The 21,929-nt window shown below is 39.3% G+C and overlaps 2 protein-coding genes across 7 annotated transcripts in view; one reads left to right on the top strand and one right to left on the bottom strand.

Annotated features, from left to right (window-relative positions):
* Positions 1-2,267, top strand: part of LOC309450902 (survival motor neuron protein-like) — a 148,962-nt gene extending 146,695 nt beyond the window's left edge. For both annotated transcript variants that reach the window (XM_082074105.1, XM_082074106.1), the window contains exons 9-10: positions 884-969; positions 1,050-2,267. In XM_082074105.1, coding sequence (XP_081930231.1) covers positions 884-940 — 57 coding nt within the window. In that variant the 3' untranslated portion in view covers positions 941-969; positions 1,050-2,267. The remainder of the gene's footprint in view (positions 1-883; positions 970-1,049) is intronic.
* On the bottom strand, positions 40-21,814 carry NAIP (NLR family apoptosis inhibitory protein). Of its 5 annotated transcripts, none has more exons than XM_082074102.1 (15): positions 21,734-21,814; positions 19,590-20,169; positions 15,994-16,093; positions 15,424-15,505; positions 14,441-14,492; positions 13,830-13,949; positions 13,232-13,331; positions 12,855-12,930; positions 11,659-11,716; positions 7,409-9,529; positions 6,641-6,808; positions 5,547-5,708; positions 5,344-5,430; positions 4,544-4,708; positions 40-497 (listed from the first exon to the last, which is right to left on the bottom strand). In XM_082074102.1, exons 2-15 carry the CDS (start codon positions 20,167-20,169, stop codon positions 481-483), a joined length of 3,888 nt encoding a protein of 1,295 aa, XP_081930228.1. In that variant the 5' UTR covers positions 21,734-21,814; the 3' UTR covers positions 40-480. The 5 variants fall into 5 exon arrangements, with proteins under 5 accessions (XP_081930228.1, XP_081930227.1, XP_081930226.1 ...); XM_082074101.1 differs by lacking the exon at positions 40-497 and adding an exon at positions 3,117-3,571 and having other exon boundaries at positions 15,427-15,505; XM_082074100.1 differs by lacking the exon at positions 40-497 and adding an exon at positions 3,117-3,571.
* Between the last annotated feature and the right edge of the window lie 115 nt (positions 21,815-21,929).

A 21,929-nucleotide genomic window follows, 5' to 3' on the forward strand; every position in this document is an offset into this window, starting at 1 on the left:
TCTCTTGAAATGTCTTTGTAATTTTACTTTTGTGTTGCTGCTGCTGTTTTCAGCAAGAAGTTGGGAAGGGGGAACTGCTTTTTGGATCTCTTATTCTAGTCTATGATAGCTAAATCTAAGAGTAGTTTGTTTTGTATAAGTATTCTTATCCTTGAATAGGAGTCATGTGAGCTACCATATCCATATAGTCCATGCTGGTTTAGTTCCTGGTTCCATTGGAGGGGTCCCATTAGGTACTTTTATAGCCGGTGTTTTACAGCCATTCTGAAACAACCAGTTCTGTCTTTGTAAGCAGGTGGAGTATGTTATTCAGTAGTCTTCTATATATTTTCTTTGTGTATGAGTGGTAGTATCACATTTAGGATCAGATTTGGCATTTTTGCAGAGACCATTCGTCAGTAGTTGTTTGAGGTGATGGTGAAGGTCCAGCAGGAGCTGTCAGCATAGTTGTGAAAAATCTGTGATGTGGAGTATTGATTTCTATTTTCCTTTGTACACTTATGAAGAAAGAAAATTACAGGACAAATTAAACTCTTTGCATCAGGGAAGTTGGAAAGAGGGGATTTTTTTTTTTATCTTCAGAATACTAGTTTCGGGATTCCTTGCTTCAGATTATAATTATGAATTGTTTTAATTTACTTTTAATTGAACAAGAAAAATAAATTTGAAATTATTCTGCAGAGACACTGATTAAAAAGAAGACAGGTAGTTTGACTTTTATCCTATTTAAACCACATATTCTGATTTCCCCAAAGAGTTAAAAGCTATTCTTGATTTGTAAAGGACTAAAAAAAAAAAAGTTCTAAAATGTTTTTGTTCTATGAATAAAGCTTTTTATTTCCATGTCAGTGAAAACAAGACTTTACCAAATTGTATCCCATAGGGTTTAAAACAAAGTCGAATGGAAGCAGCAATGGAGAGAGAAATGCATGCAAAATAACTGAACATCCATCATTGTTTTGAAGGATTGTAAGTATTTTAAGTTTGTGCTAAATGAAGATACAGTGTTGCTTGGCAAATTTTTTTGAAACCATTGTTCATTTTTCAAGCTCTCAACAAGTTTGGAATTGTATGAACAAACTGAGCTTCGGGACTTCCATCCGCTCCACAAAGACCACTTCTGCCAGTATTAGTCCCTCCTTTGTGTAGCAGCCATGGAATAGTATTTTCTTGGCTGGAGTGAAAGAAACTGTTTTATTGCTTTGATGGAGGGGCTTAACTACAGCAACTCTCTACATGGGGATTAACAGTGCAGCTTATCTGAATTAAGAGTTACTTTCTTAGTTTATTGGGCTATTTTGAAAAGAAAGCGTTGTTAAGTGAAATGCAGTTTTTGCATCTGTGTACACATCTTCAGAAGCAAATGCTGCTTTGTGCAGCTGGGGTAGCAGGATGTATAGCTAAACATTTTTAGGACAAGATCAACATTTCAGTTTGATCCTGCTGAGCAATTCTCTTCTCATTACTTCAGTGCTTGTGCTTTTATTTTAAATCCTTTGTTTAGAATTCTTGAATATATTGTTAAGTTCCTTATGGAACAAAACTATATTCTCTTGGGGATTTGTTATTTTGATTTTCTGTGACTACATGTAATTTTTGTGCAGTTGAGTAATTCTTGTTCATTTAAAAGCAAAACCTTCTTGTATACTAATTTTTGCTTCTTTTTTGAAGTCAGGTACAAACCTTTTCCACTGAGAGGTGTATATCAATTATGCACTGATGGTTGACAGTGAAGATTAGAATTTTATTGCGACAATTAAGCTTTACAGTTTCTTAACACTGAGCTGTCCCTAATAACAAATAAACAAATAACTTGAGACTGGTAGTTATACGTGCATTAAAATGAACTATTTCTTAAAGACCTCTAGTCAAATGTATCTAGAAAGCCTACTGCAGCAATAAAATATTTTTTGTTTCCCTGAATTTGTACTAAATCTTTTTACCACTTATTACATCTAAGTCTTTTAAGCCCACATGATAAGATTTCCTTTATCTCTTACTTTAACACCTCTAGTATTCCTCAGACTTTTTATTTGAATGACAACACCAGAACTAGCAATTATGGTATTTTTTTTCTAGGAGACAGCTATGGCAGTAACGTATGTTAGAGTGGCCACTGGTGACAATGGCCTGGAAAACGATATACCATTGTGTTAAGAGATATCTTAGGGGTCTGATTAAAATCCTGAGTATGACTGCTGGATTCAGAAAGCCTCATTTTTTGTTTCAAATGCTTGTTAATAAAGCTCTACTTTTCAAACTTTGAATTGAGGGCTGTGGTTTGTTTTGGAGTGGTATTTATTTTTAGGTTCTGTAGAAGTCTGCCTCCTGGAAGAATGGCTGAAATACACCAGACAGTTTTGCTGTGTGGCCTTGGTTTCTGAGTACCATTACTAAAAGCAAATTAGAAAAAGCAGACTAACTCTTGTGGAATCGAGGCTGCAGCCACAAAATTAGACGATAATTCATTTAATGCCATGGTTTTCTTTTCAGGGAAACTAGTCTTTGCTGCATTCAGTTTGTTTTTCCACTGTGGTCAGGTGTCAGAAAAGCAGTTTTCCTGCAAATAACTGAGCAAAAAGAGAAAGACATAATCTTAACTTCCCTAAGCCACTTTGAAGGCTTTTTCATAACTGTCTAGCTGAAGCAAGTTTGCTTGCAGTGATGTACACACCTCCTAAAGAGCTGTTCGGCAACTGTTCATTGATAAAAAGGTGCAACTGCCATCTGCCTCAAGCAACTAGTCCTGAGTTAGTAACTGGCATTATGTTACTAAAAGGGGCCTTTATCAGTTTTTAACACTAATAAGATCTAACATTCAATATTATATTTATGCATCCTGACTGTTAAGGGTTTTAGAATTTTTATTTCATAAATGATTCATGTAATTAATTTAATTGCAAGGAAAACAACTGAATAGAAATAATTTATTTAAAGTAGGCTTTAAGCAAAATTTTACATTCTTCTTTGGATGATATCACTTAGGTACAATCTATAACCATATTTGCAAAGCAAGCCAGGTTTTTAGAGTTATGTTAATCCTGTCTTCTGTTTCTTGATCCTTTTACATTAACCTAACCCTGCTGTAGAAGAGACTGCCATGTCTGATCCTGGTAAAAATCTTTATATCTTTATTTTCAATGCAGGTATATAATTCATAATACAAGAAAGAAGAGAAACCCAAATCCTAACACTTTCAAACTTCCCTAGTCTTGAAAAATTGGTGAAACAGGCAAGATCCATTGCCAAGATAATTTTAAACTCCTAGATTGGGGGTGCTGCTCTTTCATGATATCAAACATTTGAAGGTCCTCTGCATCAAGGAGCCAGCCTAGCATTTGCATTGTCACAAGACCAGGCAACCGAGAAACACACTGGACAAACGCTGTCACTGTTGGTGCGCTGGCTTTGATTTGATGTGTGAACAAACGGCTAATGTCCAGCTTTTTTAAAGCAGGCATGTTATTAAGTGTTTTGAAGAAGTTTCTCCAACCAGTTTCTGTGACACCGTGATTTACTGACAATGAGAGGTTTTCAAGCTTCTGGAAACCTCCACAGTTTGCAACCTTTGCTGTAAAAATAAACAGACATCAGTAAGGATTTAAAGATGCTCCAAACCCATATGAAATGTGAATGAAAATACAGTGAAGCTGAGGCATTGTACATTAAAACAAAAGTTTTGCTATTAGGTTGAGAAAAGTAGAACTTTGAACTCCACAAATTTAGGCATTTTAATACCTCAGAGTGGGGAGACTGATAAAATAGACAATATTTTACCAGGCACATTAGTGCCCGGTAAAATAAGATACCAGTGTGTTTATGAATGTTTGAATAGCACTCTTAGAGAACAAAGCAAACACAGCAGCTTATGCAACCAACTTGAGGTCAAACACCAGACCAGCTTTGAATAGATACAAGATACTGAGTTCAACAATCTCTTCTATGCGTGTGTCCCATCGTATTAACGTACGTGCTTCAGTCCTGCCTTAGGGTCAGCCTATTTGCAAGATGCGACTATTGTCATCAAGTCACTAGCTATACTAAAATGTATGTCAAAAATAAAGAAAATGCTTTGACACACAGCATTTGCTTACAAAATAAGATATTTTCCCTACCCTATATCTGAGATTATAGTTTTAAGCCAATACTAAGTTACTCTTATATTCAATAAATATTTTGGTAATACACTGTTTTAACAGCTATGGCATATAAGCTAATATAATTAGCAACAAAGTTACAAAGCTCTATTTTGAGTAAGTCTTTTTTCCCACTGATTATTTTTCTTGTCATTTACATTGCTTTGCAGAAAACAATGGAAATTGAGGCATTTCAAAAGAGGTTTCAGCAACGTCTAGTGTATAAGCAGTCTGAGTTTATGCTGATGTGCAAGAAATATTTTTGGCCATGCATAGAACAAACAGGAATAAATTATAAACGTTAAAAATGACAATTTGCAATTGTATACAAACAGAAGATTATTCTGAAGCAGTATCTTCTCTATTCAGAAATGTTATTTCATGTTTTAAGTTCTCTTTAAACTCACCTATTTCTAACAGACTGTCATCATCCATATGTAGGGCAAATGAGAAGCACCTGAGGTGCAGTAGGTGTAGACACTGCTGAACGATCAGTTTGGCTGCAGATGTGATTCCCTTCCCTGCAGGAATGATGAGCTCCTCCAGGTTAAGAAGAACACCCAAATTGTATGCTGCAGAGACAAGAAGATGACTTTTAAGATTAAACAAGTATATATTTCCTAAATCTTGTAACACCAGCAGAGCCAAGGAAAAAAAAAATATTCTGGGCAATAGGTTACTATCAGTTTCCTTTCCTCAGGCTGGCTCCTGCTGCTGTTGTAAAGGTCATTTCCCTCTGTACCTCAATAGCTTGAGAATGTCATCAACAGAAAGGGTGTAAGAGGTCCCATGTGTTCTCTAGAGATAAAAGGAATCTTCCATGTTGCCAAACTCAAGACACCCCCAGGAAATAAAAAGAAATTACAGTAATTCCCTCTTCCACAAATGCAAACCATTTCAGCCTTTCCCTGTTCCCTATAGACATGGCTTTTGTGGGAGAACCGACTTGTCTTTCAGAGGTGCTGAACACCTCTCATTTCATCGTTGAGCACAGCCAGCCGCCTCGCCCCTCTCAGGACATGAACGCGTGTCCTTCATCACAAACTGCTTTGTGAGATCTGATCTAACATTCTAGTTCTAGATACTCTATGTATCTCAGATGGCATTTAAGCTGTTCAAGTTATTTCTTAAGGCCTCCAAAAGAACCTGAAGCAAAATAGTTCTGTCAAATGCAACAAATGAGATCAGCTGAAAGATATGTACAAACCAAAGATCTCACAAGCTTCCTTGTCTTCAAAACGTTGGTTTGCAAGATCCAACACTTTGAGAGAGACAAAATTGGGCAGAGCAGCAGCTAGGAGGAAAGAAAAAAAAGTATACATTGTCATTCTTGGAATTTAAAATTAGCAGTTTCTCTCAAGTATTAAGTTTTAAAAACTAAGTTTTCTGTATTAAAAAAAAAAGTCCTACCTAAGGAAAACAAATCTCGATCTCCCAAAAATGAGCCAGTTAGCTTGAGTTCTATTAATTTCTTGCATGAAGAAATTGCTTCCATAAGGGGTTCAGGATTTAAGTAACTTGAGCAGTCCAAGTGAAAAACAGAGAGGTCTTCGAAGTTCTTAATACATTCAACTACAAAACAAAGTGTTGCAACACTGGAGGTTCATTGTACAGCGAACAAAGGTCAAAAATCAAGAAGTTTCTCCTAGTTCCACCGGTGAGCTGCATTGTGGAGGGAACCATCTTCTAGCACAACAAAAGCAATTGAGACAGATAAAAACCTGAATGGGAGCAGCAGCTTGATTCCTCTGTTTAAATGTTAAAATCAGATGGTTAGTGTTTTATTTTAGAACTAGAATCAAGAAGGATCATTCTGGCCTTGAAATGCAAGAAAGTTCTGCTATAGATTAATTTCTGGTTTCTTTCACATCTGAAAAATTCTGTAATTTTTCAACATTTGATAGGGCTGAAACTCTTATAACACCTTCCCCCTGAAGTTACCAGTTTTAGGCACATTGTAAAACCCTATCCAATGGCCAGATATTGAAGGTACAGTATATTGAATGTCGTTGGTTTGTACTGTATGTTTATATTGAAAAAGAGCTGGGTAATCATCATAACATACGAAAGATTGGTTATCTAGGGTCCCTGGACTGAGAAGTAAGCTTCTTCCTAGAATAAGGCATCTAAAACGGAAGTCACAACCCGCTCATTGACCTGTCAGAGCAACTATGCACATGATCCGGACTCAGCTGCCGATTGTCCTCCCTTTCTTCTTCCTCCCAGCAGGCTGAGAGTTGTGAGACGGAAAATACTCACTCTGGGAAAACAAAGAGCTCGTTCCTCCATACTAACTTATGGAGGTCAGTAAAGTTACAGCTCTCAAAGGTTCAGCTCCTCTTTTATGTTTGGGTGGCAAACTCAGTGTAGGAGCTGTAGAGCAGAAGCAATGGGAAGACAACTCGGAGATGCTACATGCCTGTTAAAGAAGAAATTAAAACTGCTACTCACTATTAACAATTGATAGTGGAATACAGTACCTACAATTTTAAAGTGCACCTTACCCAGCCTAGAGTTGTTTTCAAACTTCATTCTACTCATCAACAATTTCTTCACGTTACAGAGGTTTTTGAAGCCATCAGGTACTCTATCAAATACATTGCCGTTCTTACATTGACTCACTGACAGTTCCTCCAGGCAGATGAATTTGTCCAAATTTGAAAAAAGCAGTTCTGTGATGAATCCAGACAAACGTACAATTAATCTGAGTTGATCTGCTTAGTCTCTCTTCTGACTATTTGCCAGAGTTTTTCTAGCTGAACTGCACTACCTCACATCCTGATATCTTTGGCTTCCCTTCTTTTGAATGCTGCTTCCTGCCCTTCTTGTACCATTGCCCTTCCTGCCAATCCGTCTTTCACTGGGGCTTCTGCTGCTTGCAGCCTGAGCACACACCTGGTGGGATCCCATAAATACACCTGTACTGCTCAATATTCTTCTATTTTGCAGCTCAGCACAGACCCACTCAGATTGCTCCAAGCAGAAGAAGGGACATCCCTCGGTGCCTGCTAGCTTGTCCTCCATACTGCACGGCCCTCTGCTGAAGTGCAGTTATGCCTCTGTGCTGACGTACCCCCCTTAGATCAAATACTGCCATAGACTGAAATTAAGGGCCAGGAGGGAAATCTGGAAATCTGAAATGTGTATGGTAGAAGACAGCTTTATTATTCATGGGTATGGAGCTGTTCAGTTGTCAGGCACCAAGGGGAGAGGAAGAAGACAAAACTCTAGAGAACAATTCTGACATTCTGACAAAATGCACTGTGCTTTACCTGGTATTTCTTTTTCATCTATCTCAAGACATTCCACAAAAGGCATTGAGAGAAGTAATTCTTGCTCTACTATGCTCAAGTTAAGATTATGTAGGCTACATTTTTTAAAAAGTTCCTTGTACTGTTCAATAGCAGGTCGTATAACTTCTATGAATCCAGGACTGTTATTCAGCTCAAGTTCAATACAATCCGCAACAGAAAACAGTGTCATCAAATTTCTGAGGTCAGCTTCCTGAAAGGAACTAATGTGGCTGAACATGCATTTTAAAAGTGGCATCTTCCTTGTTGTGAGTAGGAAGGGACGCACAGTGGAGTCTGGTAGATGTCTTTGCCTCAGTGAAAGGAATCTATGAATTTCTTCTTCTCCTTCTTTCTGTTTTTGTGCCACGTCATTAAAACATGGAAAGGCAGGAGCATAATCCCTGTCAAGTATTGGCCTCCCCAGTGAAGAATAGCAAGCACCTATTTCAGACATCATAAATTCTTGTTTGTGGTCACTTCCTCGTACTGAAACCTGAAAACTACTAGGCAGAGATAGTGATTCCGGGTAATCTCGGAAAAATCTCAACTCACATTCTTTGAGTGGTGAAAATGAAGTTAATGAAATATCTTTGCCTCTTAGAAACTGAAAAATGATTGGGGCACACACGGAGACGGTATTACTCCCATAAACTACAGAAATAGCGAAGTCCAGTACATGCTGAATGAAAACTGAAAGAAGCAGTTTTGGATCAAGAAAACTTATATGGTCAATGAAAAGCATTCTCTCTAGAAGGTCTGCATGGTGCTGAAGATGTTCATAATTTTCTGACTGGCTTTCCAATGACGCCTTGCAGTCAATCAGTTTAAATAAATGGGATATAACTTGGGGTACTGCTTTGGAAGAAAAGCTGCAGGTGTAATCCAATAAGAAATTATAGCGCCCAGCAACTTTTCTAAATGTGTTGACTTGCTGCAAGTACTGCAGCCCTCGGTCCAGTTTTTCTTTTTCATCAGAAACCAGGAGCTCGCTCAGTCTTCTCCCTGCAAGAAACTCCTGGAATAAGGGGTGAAAGAATTTATAAATTGGATGAAGCCTTTGGGCAGTAAATTTGCTCAGTAAACCCAGCCTAACAGCTTCATCTCCATCAACTCCTGCTTCAGACAGATCATATTCAGTGAAGTCAAAGGATGACTTAAAAAGACCAGTTATGGCAAGCTCACCACATGACGAAAACATAGCCAGTATATGTTCCCGTTCTTCATTGTATTTTAGTAAGTGATAGAGCAGATAGGCTTTAAAAATAGCCTTATCACTGATTAGGTTACCCTTTGGGTGCTGCACCCAGTAAGCAGCGAGAGACACCATAAAAAGTGGTGTCTTTAGAATGGTCTGCATAGACTTTTTAATCTCCATCTGAAAGATAAGGTGCTCCACAAGGCCAATATTGTAGGAGAACAATTTCTTGAGTACATACAGAATGCTGGACAGAGGGAACTCTGCAATGCTTAAAGTCGTGCTTGCGTACTTGCGAATTTCTCTCGTCCTGTTAGTACGGGCAGCAACAACCAAACAGTGCTGGTAGAGATGGTTCCTTTGTATAAGTTCTTCTACAACTTGGGGCACTGAATTAATCTCACTATAGTCATCCAAAAGAAATAAGACCTGTTTTTTCAGTGGCTGAATTACATCTCTTAGAGTTGTTTCTGTTAATGGTCCCACAAATCCTACTGGTTGATTGCATATAATCTCAGCCATGCTCTGATCTGATCTTGCATAAGTCAGGGAGAGATAAAATACAAACTTAAACCTGCTCAGAATGGGGCAGCAGCCTGAGGCCCAAAGAAGAGCTATTTTCCCGAGCAAAGCTGTTTTTCCACTTCCTGTTTCACCTTCCAGCACAGTGGTGGAGTTAAGGTTCACAAGGATATCATGAAGAAAGAGTTGCTGTATTGGTTGATCATTAATATCCTTTGAGACAACTGATAGGTCCCCATACAGTAATTTCAAGTCAATGGCCAAATGGTTTGAGTTGCCGAAGGAAAACAATTTTCTGAAACTCTTATCATTGTAAGCCTCTTTAAGTTGTTCGGTCAAGTTCCTTGCTTCTTGAAGATGCTGGCTTTCAGAAAGTGTCATATCTGCAAAAAGGATGACATTAGATAATAAAACCTAGTGAACAGCTGATTCTATACACAAAAGTAAAATATAGTCAGATAAGCATTAAACGGGGCTAATAAGAACCTGCGTTTTTGTAGATAATGGAAAAAAACTGGTATCACTTCTTCTGGATAAACCAAGTTGCCAGTTTCGCTTTGTCCTACTTAGTTAGGTTTGCACCCATCTGGTTTAATGTGGGGTTAGTTTCTGTGTAGCAATTAATCAAGTGATAAACGTGAGCAAAAAAGCTTTGCTTGACCTGACTTAGCTTTGTGCAGAGACATGTTGGTATCTCCGTGCAATGATCCCTAGCCTTCCATGGTCTGGGAAGAATAATTAGCTTAGATGCAGCATTGTACCAATAAGCAACTGAACTGCCAGCCTTGCAAGCAGGCTCACAGAGAATCATAGAATGTCCTGACACTCGCAAGGCACCCGCAAGGATCATTGAGTCCAACTTCTGTCCCTGCATATGACAACTGAAAAATTCATGCCATGTGTCTGAAGGTGTTGTCTAATGTCTTCCTGAACACCATCAGGCTTGGGGCTGTGACACCTCCCTGGGGAGCCTGTTCCAGTGCTCCAGCACCCTCTGGGTGAAGAATCTTTTCCTAATGTCCAACCGAAACCTCTCCTCACACATCTTCCTGCCATTCCCTTGGGTTCTGTCCTTGGTGCCAGAGGGAGAGATCAGAGGTTAAGACACATTCAGTTGGCATCATGAAGACAAAGTAGTGTTAAAATCTGACCTAAATATCCTTTCTGGACCCACAGAAAGCTTCCTACAGAGCCACACAGTGTCTACACCATGCCCTCTAGAGCTGTTGCTTTGCCAGGGTTTCTAAGTTCTGGTACAGAGCACTGATTGTGGATAGAGCCAGCTCTGTTGTCTGTGCCCATGGTACAGTTTATCCACAAGACAGATAATTCACCCCCAAACAAACGTGGGAGGGCTGTACTTTGGTATTTCTGAACAGCTGAAATAGGGTACATGTACATTTACATCAATGTAATTATACAGATATGTATTGCCAAAAACCCCCACAGGAATCTGTTATTTCGAATGAAGCAGTACCATTTTATTCTTTGCATATTCAAGAACCAAGCAACGAACGCCAGAAATGCCCACTGGTTCTTCCTGCTCTTCACCACAGAGCTGCTTTTATGAAGGATTTCAGACAACATAGAGTATACTTAGCTGCAGCCTGAGGAATTAGGACTTCCTACCAGAAACAGCCTCAGCCATTTCAGTAAAATGGAGATGTACATGTTGGTGGATATAAAGAATGAACAAACATCTTCATTGATAGACTGTCAACTACGACTTTTATTGTTCTCTCCAGCATTTCAGTGCTATGAGCTTTAAAACTGCTATTGTGCCTTCAGAGCTCCAAAATGTGGTTTTAGTGCCTCAAAACATTACAAAATGCCTTGATCTGATACACATATCGCAAATAATTTTGCCATTTCTGGGTGGCAGTAATAGCCATTTTTGGAATAACAAAAGGCTGCTAAAGAAAGTGTCTGGGCAGTACCACTATAGTAAATTTACTTTTGTATTTTCAGTGCTATGCTTGCACATCAGTGCTGTTCTGCAAAAACTGAGTGCAAACTCATTGTGTGTTAACTTTTCCCTTCAGAAATACACACACATACGTGTCAACAAAACCATTACCTTGAAATGGTCATAGCATTTGGAAAGAGGAAGCATCAGAAGCAAAAGATAATAAAAGCTTAGTTTCTTCTGTATCTAAAAGCATGTATGTATAATACATAGTATGCAGCTGATATATGTTTGCAATTTCCCAAAACATGAATGAAAAATAACATACTGTATTGTCACAAGATAATTCAGTTTGCTTATGTGCCTCATCTGCACACAAGTGACTTTCACCTGGTAAAAGATCAGTTTATAGTCACAGATTACAAAAGGAAGCAGTAGCTGACATACTGTCTACTATTTGTTGTCCCTATAAACGGACAATTCATAAATCCTCCAATAAAATTCTTATCTGCCTAAATAAGAGCCCAATCCAGTAAACCATTAGCAATCCTTTCAAACTAAAATGTAAATTCAGCACTGTCATAAGTGAGGCTGAGCAGTACTTACCAGCTCCTACAGAAGGCAGGTTAGCTTTCTCTTCAATATTTCCTTTGCAGGCAGTTTGCTACAACAAAAATAAATCCAGTTATACTCCCTTAAATATTTATTATTTAGTTCAGATGAAGTTGCTTAGGTACCAGCAAGCACCAGCAGCTACAAAGGCAATTTATAACAGATGCAGTGCCAGCTCTGTGTTTTTCAACAGGAGCAAAATTCTTTTACTCTGCCCAGAAGCTGGACCTCAGCCATAATGCCCCTCTGTCTTTATCTCTCTTTCTCACCCCCATAAACTTCTTCCACCCCAGGGTTTGCTGCCTGTCTACCAAGGATGTGAGGCCCAGCTCTGATGTGATACTGATGTGACACTGATGCACACTCTTGGCACAGACTGCTGAGGGAAAGCTGTGAGACAGTCGGTGCGGATGCAGGGAAGGTAGTGCTACAGGTAGAGGGGGTCAGGTGAGACAGGGTGGCTGATGGCGGGGGGGACTCTGCCACATCCCGGCCCACCAGGACCATTCCTTAGCCTGAGCAGGGCAATGAGCATCCTAATGCTTAGCCTCAGAGCTTGTAACATCCCATCTACCTTTTGCGTAAGTTAGCAAACAAATAATCGCTTTGTGCTTCTCAGCCGTGTGTATTCTCGAGGTGCCTGAACAAACCAACCCAAGAGAGGAGCTGTGAGACCTCCCACAATAACACGTCCTGCAGAAAACCTCTCTGCTAGCAAACTGGGACTTGGCTTCCCTTCTCCCCAACCCTCTGTGACAGCCCTGCGGTTCCCATGGCTGTGCCTGGCACCCTGAATTCACCAGCAAAGGATGATCGCTGTTAACTACTGAAAAGCTGACTGGCAGTACTTGCCCTGCAGAGATGCTTTCTCCACAAGCTGGGTCAATGCCCGCAGACCGGAGGCCTCTCCTTGGGGGTACGTGTTTGAACACCCCAGGGACCTGAGCCGCAGGGCTCACAAACACTTTGCAGAGGCAGCAGCGAGCTGGCTGCGCCACATGGGCACGGGACACATACCCATCCCCATTCAGCAGCCTCTGGCACCTTGGAAAAGTTGTGGGGATGAAGAACCGCAATAAGCTGCCTTAGCTGCTCGTTCTATGCACACGGGCGCAGAGGCTCCCTGTGACTGGAACTGCAGAGCACGAGAACTGCTTCACTAACAGCAAATACTGCAGACAAGTGCAAACCTGCGCAGACCGTGATGTCCATGGGCTCTCTGGTTGCTCTTCCAGTGACTTCCCAAGTATTTCCATGCAGTTGGAACTAGAATGGTGTTTTCAAAAGGCACAGAAGTTAGTGCAATGCGTCACTCCAATTGCTTACATTTGGCAGAAAGATGGAAATATTTCACAAACATTCCTTTTGTTTGGAAACTTCTACTGTATTTCCACATTTAAACATTAATTTCAAAAAGCATTTTCACAGAGGCAAAATGCCCTGTACACTCAAGAAACATACAGATTTTTATGTAGATCTAAATTAGTATTTTTTAAAAAAACAGCAAAAATGTATGGCAACTTTCATCACACAGCAGGAAATTGTCTGAAGATACTCTGCCACTCACTCAGGGAACCATTTTGCATGTCCTTCCATAGGATCATCACCTTCTTCCCATTTGCCTAAGCAGCCTGCACAGTTGAAGCACTGTGCTACATCATCTCGTCCTGCAAGCAAGAAATTATGCACCTCAAAAATGGTCATGTACATATTTTTTCCGTACTAACATGCCAACAGCATAAAAACTGCAACAATGCAGTTGTTTCATGAGTTTACTTTGATGGCCTCCGTCTGTTACTGGAATTACGTGTTTTTAAAATCACAAATAATAAAAATTATATCAAGTAAAATAAAATGCCGCAGAATTGAGAGATGTGCCATTATTGTCCTTTTAGTAACATCATGCAAACAAATACACGAATGCCCAGATAAATGCTCCAGCTTTCACCTCAGACAGGGTCATTCCATTTCAATGCCCTTGCTCTAGCTTTTGAAAAAGCCATTCTGATTTTGCAGTTGCATTACTTTCTTTATGAAAGCTAAAGTAAGCCCCTAATTAGGTACTGGGACTATCTCGAACTTTTGTCCTACCTGCATTGGGAGAGGGTGGTAAGTGGATCTTTTACTTGCCCTGTGTGTATATAGCTAACAAACTTGGTTCAAACCTGTGTAGAAAAACCCAGCTTTAGCAAGAGCAGTGGCTTCCACAGGGGCTTCTGCTGGCCAAGTTTTAAAAGAGTCCAGCCGAACTCCTTCATCCTCAAAGATGTTCAAGACGACATCACCTTTTCAACCAAAGATATTTGATTAGTTAGGAAAGCTTTAGACTTCTGCCAGATTCTCCAAAGCAGGGGCAGAACTAGATTGCAAATATCTCAGTATTACAGCAATGCAGAATTACTATGACAGAACCGTATCTTTCAGACAATTATAAATGTATATTATTGATTTATAATACAGATTAAAATCTCTGTTTCTCTTTCAAAGCCTTTACGTTTCATTTATTTTTCACCTCTCTCTTACACAGCCAAATGCAAGAGAGACAGATCTGCTTAAGCAGCACATTTTATACTTGGCTTCTACAGAGAACAAATTTTCACTTGTGCTAAAAATTTCAGAAATACAGAACTAATAATCTTTCACATACATAATGTGCTTCACAAGGACAGAAAAGCAACCGTCTGGGGCAGCTTTCATTGTTAATGGTAATGTACATAAAAATATGAAGGCATTAGTTTCTAATGGCAGGTAATGGTCAGTATATTTTATTTTTTACCTGTTGCAGTAGGTAAATTCTCCTTGACAAAAGAAGCAGTGAAATGCCTCCCCTAAGTGGAAAGTTTTAAATTAATACTAATTTCTATTATGCATTCTATTCTTATTTCACTCTTCATCTAAATGAAAGAAATTATTATAATATATAAACAGGGCTGGTACTAAGTATCAATATTTAAAATTATTTCAGTTTGAGAATTTTCTGAAGCAGAATTGACTAATAACAGGTTGCTATTAATGAGAAGAAATGGGTCTCCTCAGACAGTAGCAGGTCTAAAGAAAAACAGACAGCACCAACATTCTTAAGATATCTGAGGTGGTGTTTTCCAAGCAATACTTGCAGTCCTCTCGTCTTACATCAACTAACAGGTTTAGCTACCTTTTTTTTTTTGATACTTTTGAGGCATGGGGGTTTTAATAATGAAAGATCTTACATATATTGTATTTTTTTCCAATGAAAGTAAGTCCCCCAAACAAAGATAAATCTGTACAAGAAGAGCTGGCAGGGTAGGGGTCATGTAACCTGACTTCAACCAAGCAAAAGTTCTTAGTTTACAATACCCACCTACAATCTTCCTAATAATCAAGAAATATCTGTAGGTGCCATGAGGAGTTAATTAATCCATCTGCCTTTGAGTAGGACAAAATGCCAATTAGGGGCACGTTGTTTTTCATCAATGGACTACTTAGGTTTAGGCAGGAAGCTTGGAAGCACATACCAAAATAAACTTACATGAAACAAATTCTACCTAGAGTGCATAACTGTTAATTACATGTGCAGTTATACAGCTTTATTTATTTATTTATTTATTTATTTATTTATTTATTTATTTATTTATTTATTTTAGTTTTAGTTTTAGTTTTAGTTTTAGGAGAAAGAGGGTGGAAATCAGAATCAAGGCCTTCTTTGCCTATCTTCATGTCCCAGATAGTCCTTCCCTGGCATGTATTCCATGATAAGGGAAGATTGAAATATAAGATTACCACCACTCCAGCAAATCCAGGGTAGGTTTCAATGTGCTTTTTAATTTCCTCACTTGATTTCTTACTTTGAAGGAATTCACACCTATTAAAAAAAACAAAACAAAACAAAACCAAAACTCAAACATTATTCCAAAGCATTGATTACAATTAAAATTCTGGAGGCAGTGTTTCAGTCATTAAGAGGTGCATACTCAGGGTTTTCCACAACAGGATGACAATGAAACAAGGCAAACTTTTTTGGTGCTGTCAGCATTGTTCATGCAGCATAGTGAATATGTGAGAGAATCATCAGCTGTTCTTGCTCACTGAAAAGCTCATTGGAGATCTCTGTAAAGTATATAAACCAATATATATCATTATAAGGTTAGGCGTAGCAGACTTGTACTGTTCAGTTATCAGAATAAAGATCTGCTGAAATCTATTGTCTGAAAATAACAGCCTTGAAGACAAAAATGCGGAGGATTTTTTGTTTGCTTTCCAGCATAATTACTGAGGAAAAAAAAGGTATATCAAAACAAATCAACCTTTTTGTACATATAGAAATATGTATAGGACCATCAGTCAACTTACTCAGGAAACCATTTAGCATGTTCTCTCCAAGGATCATCACCATCTTCCCAGTTTCCCAGACATCCACCACAAGCAAAACACTGCACCACGTCTTTCTTGCCTGCACATGGAGAGTTACAGATCTCATTCCAAAATTTGTAGCTAAGGGAAGCCTTAGCAACTGAAACTAAAAATGTTTACATAACTGCTTGGATTTCCATTCAGTTTCAGTTGGGTTAGCTTGAGCCTAAACTTGATGCAGACTGAGGACTGAAAATATAAGGCAGATCTTTCAATCAATATAAAACTTCAGAAATATCTGATAAGTTGTACAGGCTTAATAGAAAAGCTTTTTTTTTTGTTTGTTTGTTTGCTTTAAAAAAAAAAAAAAGCATTCTAGCTAGTTCGTTAATTTGTGAAAGCAAAGTAAAAGAATAATTCTAGGAACCAATGAAATATGATGGGAGAACTAGAATTTCTGTCCCTAAATTAACTTACTGATAGTCAGCATATATGTGACAAATGAAAAGTCAGTGAAATGTTGTAATGCCAGTATATAAAATATTCAGGGAAAAAATGCGTTAACAGTGCTAAAAGGAAAAGGAGTACTAGATCTTAATGATTTCTTAGAACAAAACCAAAATAACCAATAAAGAGAAAATATTTTCTACAGACTGGAACTTCAGGCCTCTATTGGCGTAATTCAGTTCTTGATCTGTATCACCAGCCAGCCAACCAGGACAACAAAACTGAGTACATAACAGCAGCAGTTGCACATTCCCCTGAGATCCGGAGCCTTCAACGGGGCAGTTGATGGCTCTTTAGCACCTTTTGTGCCCCACAGTGCCTGTCCCCACCTACACACCCAGGGTGGTACCAAGGTGCTGACAGTCACATCCTCCCCTACTCTGGAGCAGGGTGACTTCACCTCCACCAGCGGATGGGACAGGAGGGGTGGGACCCTCGGTCAATTGACAGGGTCCTTAATGGGACCCTGAGTCAGCTGACAGGGTCGTTAGCAGAGGAGATGCCTAGAGTAGCTGTGAAGCTTCTGGACTATGTTGTAATGCCCACAGCTACATCTGATCAGACTTTAAAACGGGTTCCTCGATGAAGCCCCACCTTGGAGTGGTCTTCTTGGAGCAGTGGGTCTGTGAACTGGAGCCCTCCCGTTAGACTGGGACGCCATCTAAGGAGACTTCCCGGGACTGAGAGCGCCTCACCTCCTCATTGGGGTGAGTGGTTATTTCCTGGGTATATCCTTGAATGAGTCCTCGCCTAACCCAGGAGGGTGATTATTTCTTGTGGGTACCCTGGAGTCAGAGGCCTCCAGTTTAATTTCTTGTGAGTGTGTGCATGCACGCTGTGGATCCTCATTATTCTTATGTTATCATACCCCAAGAATCTCCTCAACTGGCATCCAAACCTTTATTTTATGTTGTTGGAGTGCTAACTAATTGTATAAACCCTGTTTCTAGACTGTTTATTTGCTGCACTTTTCTGGCCAGAACAAAGTCTGTTTTGGAACTTGTTGTCCGCCTAAAACTGATTTTGGAGTGTCTCCATGACAGTAATGCTCTGATACAGGGAATTGTCAATTAATTAATTAACACTTAAAAACTAACACTTGACACTTAAGGAACTGACCCTATGCCACATCACTAAAGACACTTAGAGAGCTAACCCTTTAGACCAGATCACTATTGCCTAGCCTTGCTTAACTCTGTGTAACTTATTGTACGAAAAACAGGACTTCACTGACGCCTTGCAAAGATAACAATCCTTGGGTGCATCCTTGATGTATCCTTGAGTGAACTAGATTACAGAAACTTGGGCACAGGACAGGAGATACGCCAGTTTTAACCAACTCAGCAATCTGAGACCTAACCAACTCATCACAGTGGACCAAAGGTGACCATGTACAGAGAAAGAGGACCCGGGTTCACCATCACTGCGCAGCTGCAACCAGGAGGAGCCAGAGGTGGAGACTCTGGCAATGGTCTCCCGGAACTCATTGTAATAAGAACCACCTTCTCGGGGACAGGTTATGAATATGTATAGGCGTTCCTAAAAACTTTCATGAATATGTAACACTTTACTGCATTTAACCAAGCTCACAGCTACTGTAATTTTACACACGTATTAGGTGAAAAGATTCCCCATGTGTCCAGCGTTGTAAATAAATACATACCTTCTTTATAACCTCAAGGGTTGTAAGGTCATTCTGCGCCTCAGCTCAGAGAAATGAGAGAGGAACTGTGAGTAAGAAATAGAATCGCACCCAGTGACTCTGGTTATCTGCCAAGTGAACTGGCACAGATGCCACCTTGAGAGGCAAAGTGTAGATGACTTGCTCTTTTGGAGGCTATCAGGCACAATCTCATGGGGCGGCTGGTTAGCAAGTCTACAAGATGGTGTGACTTGGTGTTGAGAAATGCACTGGGATGAGCTCAGAGTCTCATAGTGGAAGTGTCACTGTGTGACCATGATTGCAATTTACTTAGATGCAACATCCCCACAGAAACAGGGAACCTACTAAGGCTGTGTTAAACTTCAGAAACAGGAACTATGTAAAGGTAAGGAAGCTGAAATGGCCGACTAAATAAAACCAACCAACGAACAAAAAACAAAATAAAAACCAACCCCCCTCCAAACTCTCTTACAAGAATTCGAGAGTTTTCTGAAAGACGTTTTACTCGAAGTGCAAGACTAGCATGTAACTTACGAAAAGTTACGGGAAAGGAGTATGACTGATAGAAAAATAAATCAGGTTACAAGAATTAAGAAGGTACCATTCAAAAAGCTGAAGCTCTTGAGTAAAGAAAACAGAAGACTCAAAAGCTCTAGCAGATGAATTGTGAAAATAAAATCAGGTAGGTCGGAAAAAAACCAAACCAAACCAAAAACAAGCAAACAAAAACCACCACAACAAAAATCCACCAAGAGTAACAAGCTAAAGGAATCTAAACCTTCTTCCAGACAGTAGGAACAAAAAGCCAGTGAAGAGAGCTGGCAAAGCCAACCGCTGGGATGAGCTCATTAGGCTGCAAAAGAACCATTCAAAGGGGACAATGGAATTGCAGAGGACTTGAAGTGATGTTGTCTGCAATATTTGCATTAGTGTTCATTGGAGAATAATTCAGGGAGATTCCCATTGTCTAAATCAGGGGTGGGGGAAGAAGAGGGTATCTGTGGATATGGCAGAAGGTAGATTCAAAATCAAAACAATCATGCAATAGATTACAGCAAAGTGGGAAAAACATAATGCTGATACTTAAAAAGCAGTCCCCACCTTTGGGGTAGAGGGAGAGACATCAGATTCCTAAATCTGACATCTGTGACAGACAAATAAGCAGAAAAATACTGTATTAGAACAGAAATTGTGCAAGGAACAGCAGCAAGGATGATAAAAAATGTGGAACACCTTCCACATGAGGAACAGTTGGGTTGCCTATCTTCTTCAGCCTGGGCAAGGAAGCTTTCATAAGGGATACAATACATGATACAATTTTGAGTGGCATGGAAAAAAAAAGTTATACCCATTCAAGTATTTTAAGTACACTTGCACAGTTTCATAAATCAAACCAGAAATCCCTCCAAGCATCACATGCAATTACCTGTAAAGAAAAACCCAGCTCTGGCAAGTGAATCAGGCTTTGTTCCTCTGGCGTAGAACGGCCATCCACCGAAGGACTGCAGCCTCGCCTCCTCCGCGCTGTACCTGTCGCTGTGCTCTGCTGGGTTCTCCGCCGACTTCTGAACACGTATGTCGTACTTTGAAATATTACCCACCTCTTTGCCCAGGATGAATTCACAAGTGGAAGAAAATTTCTTATGCTGTTCATATGGGGTACATCGAACCTTCGTGGCAAATAAAACTAATCCACAGCAAAAACACTGCACGCTGGATTGAACACATGTGTGATAAAACCCAGCGGCTGCCATTTCTGTCAAAGACCATGATGCATGAGATCTATAGGACAAGAAGGACTTTAACCTATTTTGTTCATTTCTCATGGTAGGGTTGTAACCCTTCGGCAGCTGTTTACGGAGTTCTTGGAATTCTGCCTCCTTGTCTTCAGCAAACTTCTGAAAATCAAAGGTTGAATTTGGGAAACAAGCTAGCAATGCAGAAGGATTCAGCTCACGTATTTCATTGTCATTTGTCTCCACTGTAGGGTCCTCTTTATAAGACATCTGAAAAAACAAGGAAGATTACCAAATCAAATTACCCACATCTTCTAGATAACATGCAGTCATCACCTCCCTTACCTTAATAAGATGATTTCTACAGATTATAAACATTTGATTTGACCTTAACAAGAGGAGATAAGGTAACTGTAGAGTTGCTATAAACAAATGTGTTATTAAACCTGACCAGTCAAATTGAGACTTCGGTGTACTCTAATTGACCACTGCACTTATAATGACAACAGCATGTATCCTGAAGGTTTTACAGCCAAAATGGAGGGAAAGAAGAGACATAAATGGGACAGATTTGAGCAAGATGACACGGCCTAAGGGCTTCATCTGGTAGCTTAAAAACCTAGCAGGGCCTCAGTAAACCAACATGATTCTGCCATTTCAATTCTTCTGTGACTGAATGTTGCTAATACATTTTTAATTTCTCTTTAAATTAGGAAAAAAATAGGTGGCTAATCATACAATGCTGAATGGAAGATGGGAAATAGAAGTGAGAAACAGAAAAAAAAAATCAAAGTCAGCAATTGTTTTATTGCAGTATTTTAAAATTTCATCTGTTTTCAGTAGAAGTAGTGACTAGCAGCAATTGCATAATCCTTCCTTAAAGGGAACTGGGATTTCATAATCACAAAATGAAATTAACTTGGCAGTGAAATTTATTGCCAAACTCACACTGTCAATATTTCTCTCCAATAAAGCAGTTTCGTTAAATGCTTGGTATTCACATTAGTAATCTCAAATATAGCTTATGAAGTAGAAGCAATAACTTTTTGTTGTTGTTAGTACTGTAGTAAGACATCCATAGGAAATACTTTGCTATGTAATGGTTCAGAAAGCAGCAAGTCTATAGTTCAGCTCCATATGGTAAAATTTTGCTGCCCCCACCTCTAAAGAGCTTTGCTTCATTTTCTCAACTAACTGAGATATTTTAGGAGATTTACAACATTCACTAAAAAAATTTATCCTCAAGAAAGTTATTCTAAAGCCAGAAACTCCAACCTGTTGTTTTTACTCATTTTCACTGGCTATAAAAATCACATTCCCCTCTCATGGGAAAATGTGTCCTCAACAATTTGAGTGCTTTCAAATCCCCAGGGAATAAGGTGCTACAAGAGTTGTAAAAGTCTTCAAGTTCTATTATATTTTGAAAAACTACTTTAATGAATTGCATCATGGTCACTGTATTTATTTTTCCTAAATATAGAAACTATTTTCATTCAAATTTAATGACTTTAAAAATAAAATTCATCTACTTGATTGCTTCTACCAGGGGCATACACAATCCAGTAATGCTTCAGAGTTAGTACTTTATGGCATTTTTTCATCCATAAACTACATCACAATCTCAAAGCTGTTCCTCATATTGCATGAGAAAGACCAGAATGCCATGTAAGTTCTTCAGGAGTTATGGTTGTTATGCAAAACTAAAACCAGACATTTCTTTTACTCATATTTTATTTTCGGCTTTTCGAGTCTTGGAAGTTAAGTTACAACCATTAATACAGATGGTAACTTTTATTCCTGCAAGGCAAGTATAAAAGAAAGCAAGGGCACTGACCTTTCCGAAATCCCCTTCACTGCACACGGCAGTGTGCTCTCCAGTCTCTGTGCCTTTCAGCCTCAAACTTCTTCCAACAGTTGCGTCCTCAATCCCACCACAGGATGTTCGTGTCTTTTTGTCTCTTCCCCCAACACTTTACGTCTAAACCCTATTACGCAACATCTTCAGGAAGTACAAGAGTTTCTCACAGGCC

The sequence above is a fragment of the Streptopelia decaocto genome (genome assembly GCF_964273445.1).
Source record: "Streptopelia decaocto genome assembly, chromosome: Z".
Classification (NCBI taxonomy): domain Eukaryota; kingdom Metazoa; phylum Chordata; class Aves; order Columbiformes; family Columbidae; genus Streptopelia; species Streptopelia decaocto.

Bases quoted from the DNA above. Each gene is read 5' to 3' on its own strand.
- NAIP (XM_082074100.1), bottom strand. From the start codon at position 20,169: ATGTCTTATAAAGAGGACCCTACAGTGGAGACAAATGACAATGAAATA. The intron at 9,530-11,658 runs GTAAGTACTGCT...TCCTTTTTGCAG, and splicing joins CCTGCCTTCTGTAGGAGCTG to ATATGACACTTTCTGAAAGC. The intron at 4,709-5,343 runs GTTTGTACATAT...TTGTCTCTGCAG, and splicing joins GGAAGCTTGTGAGATCTTTG to CATACAATTTGGGTGTTCTT.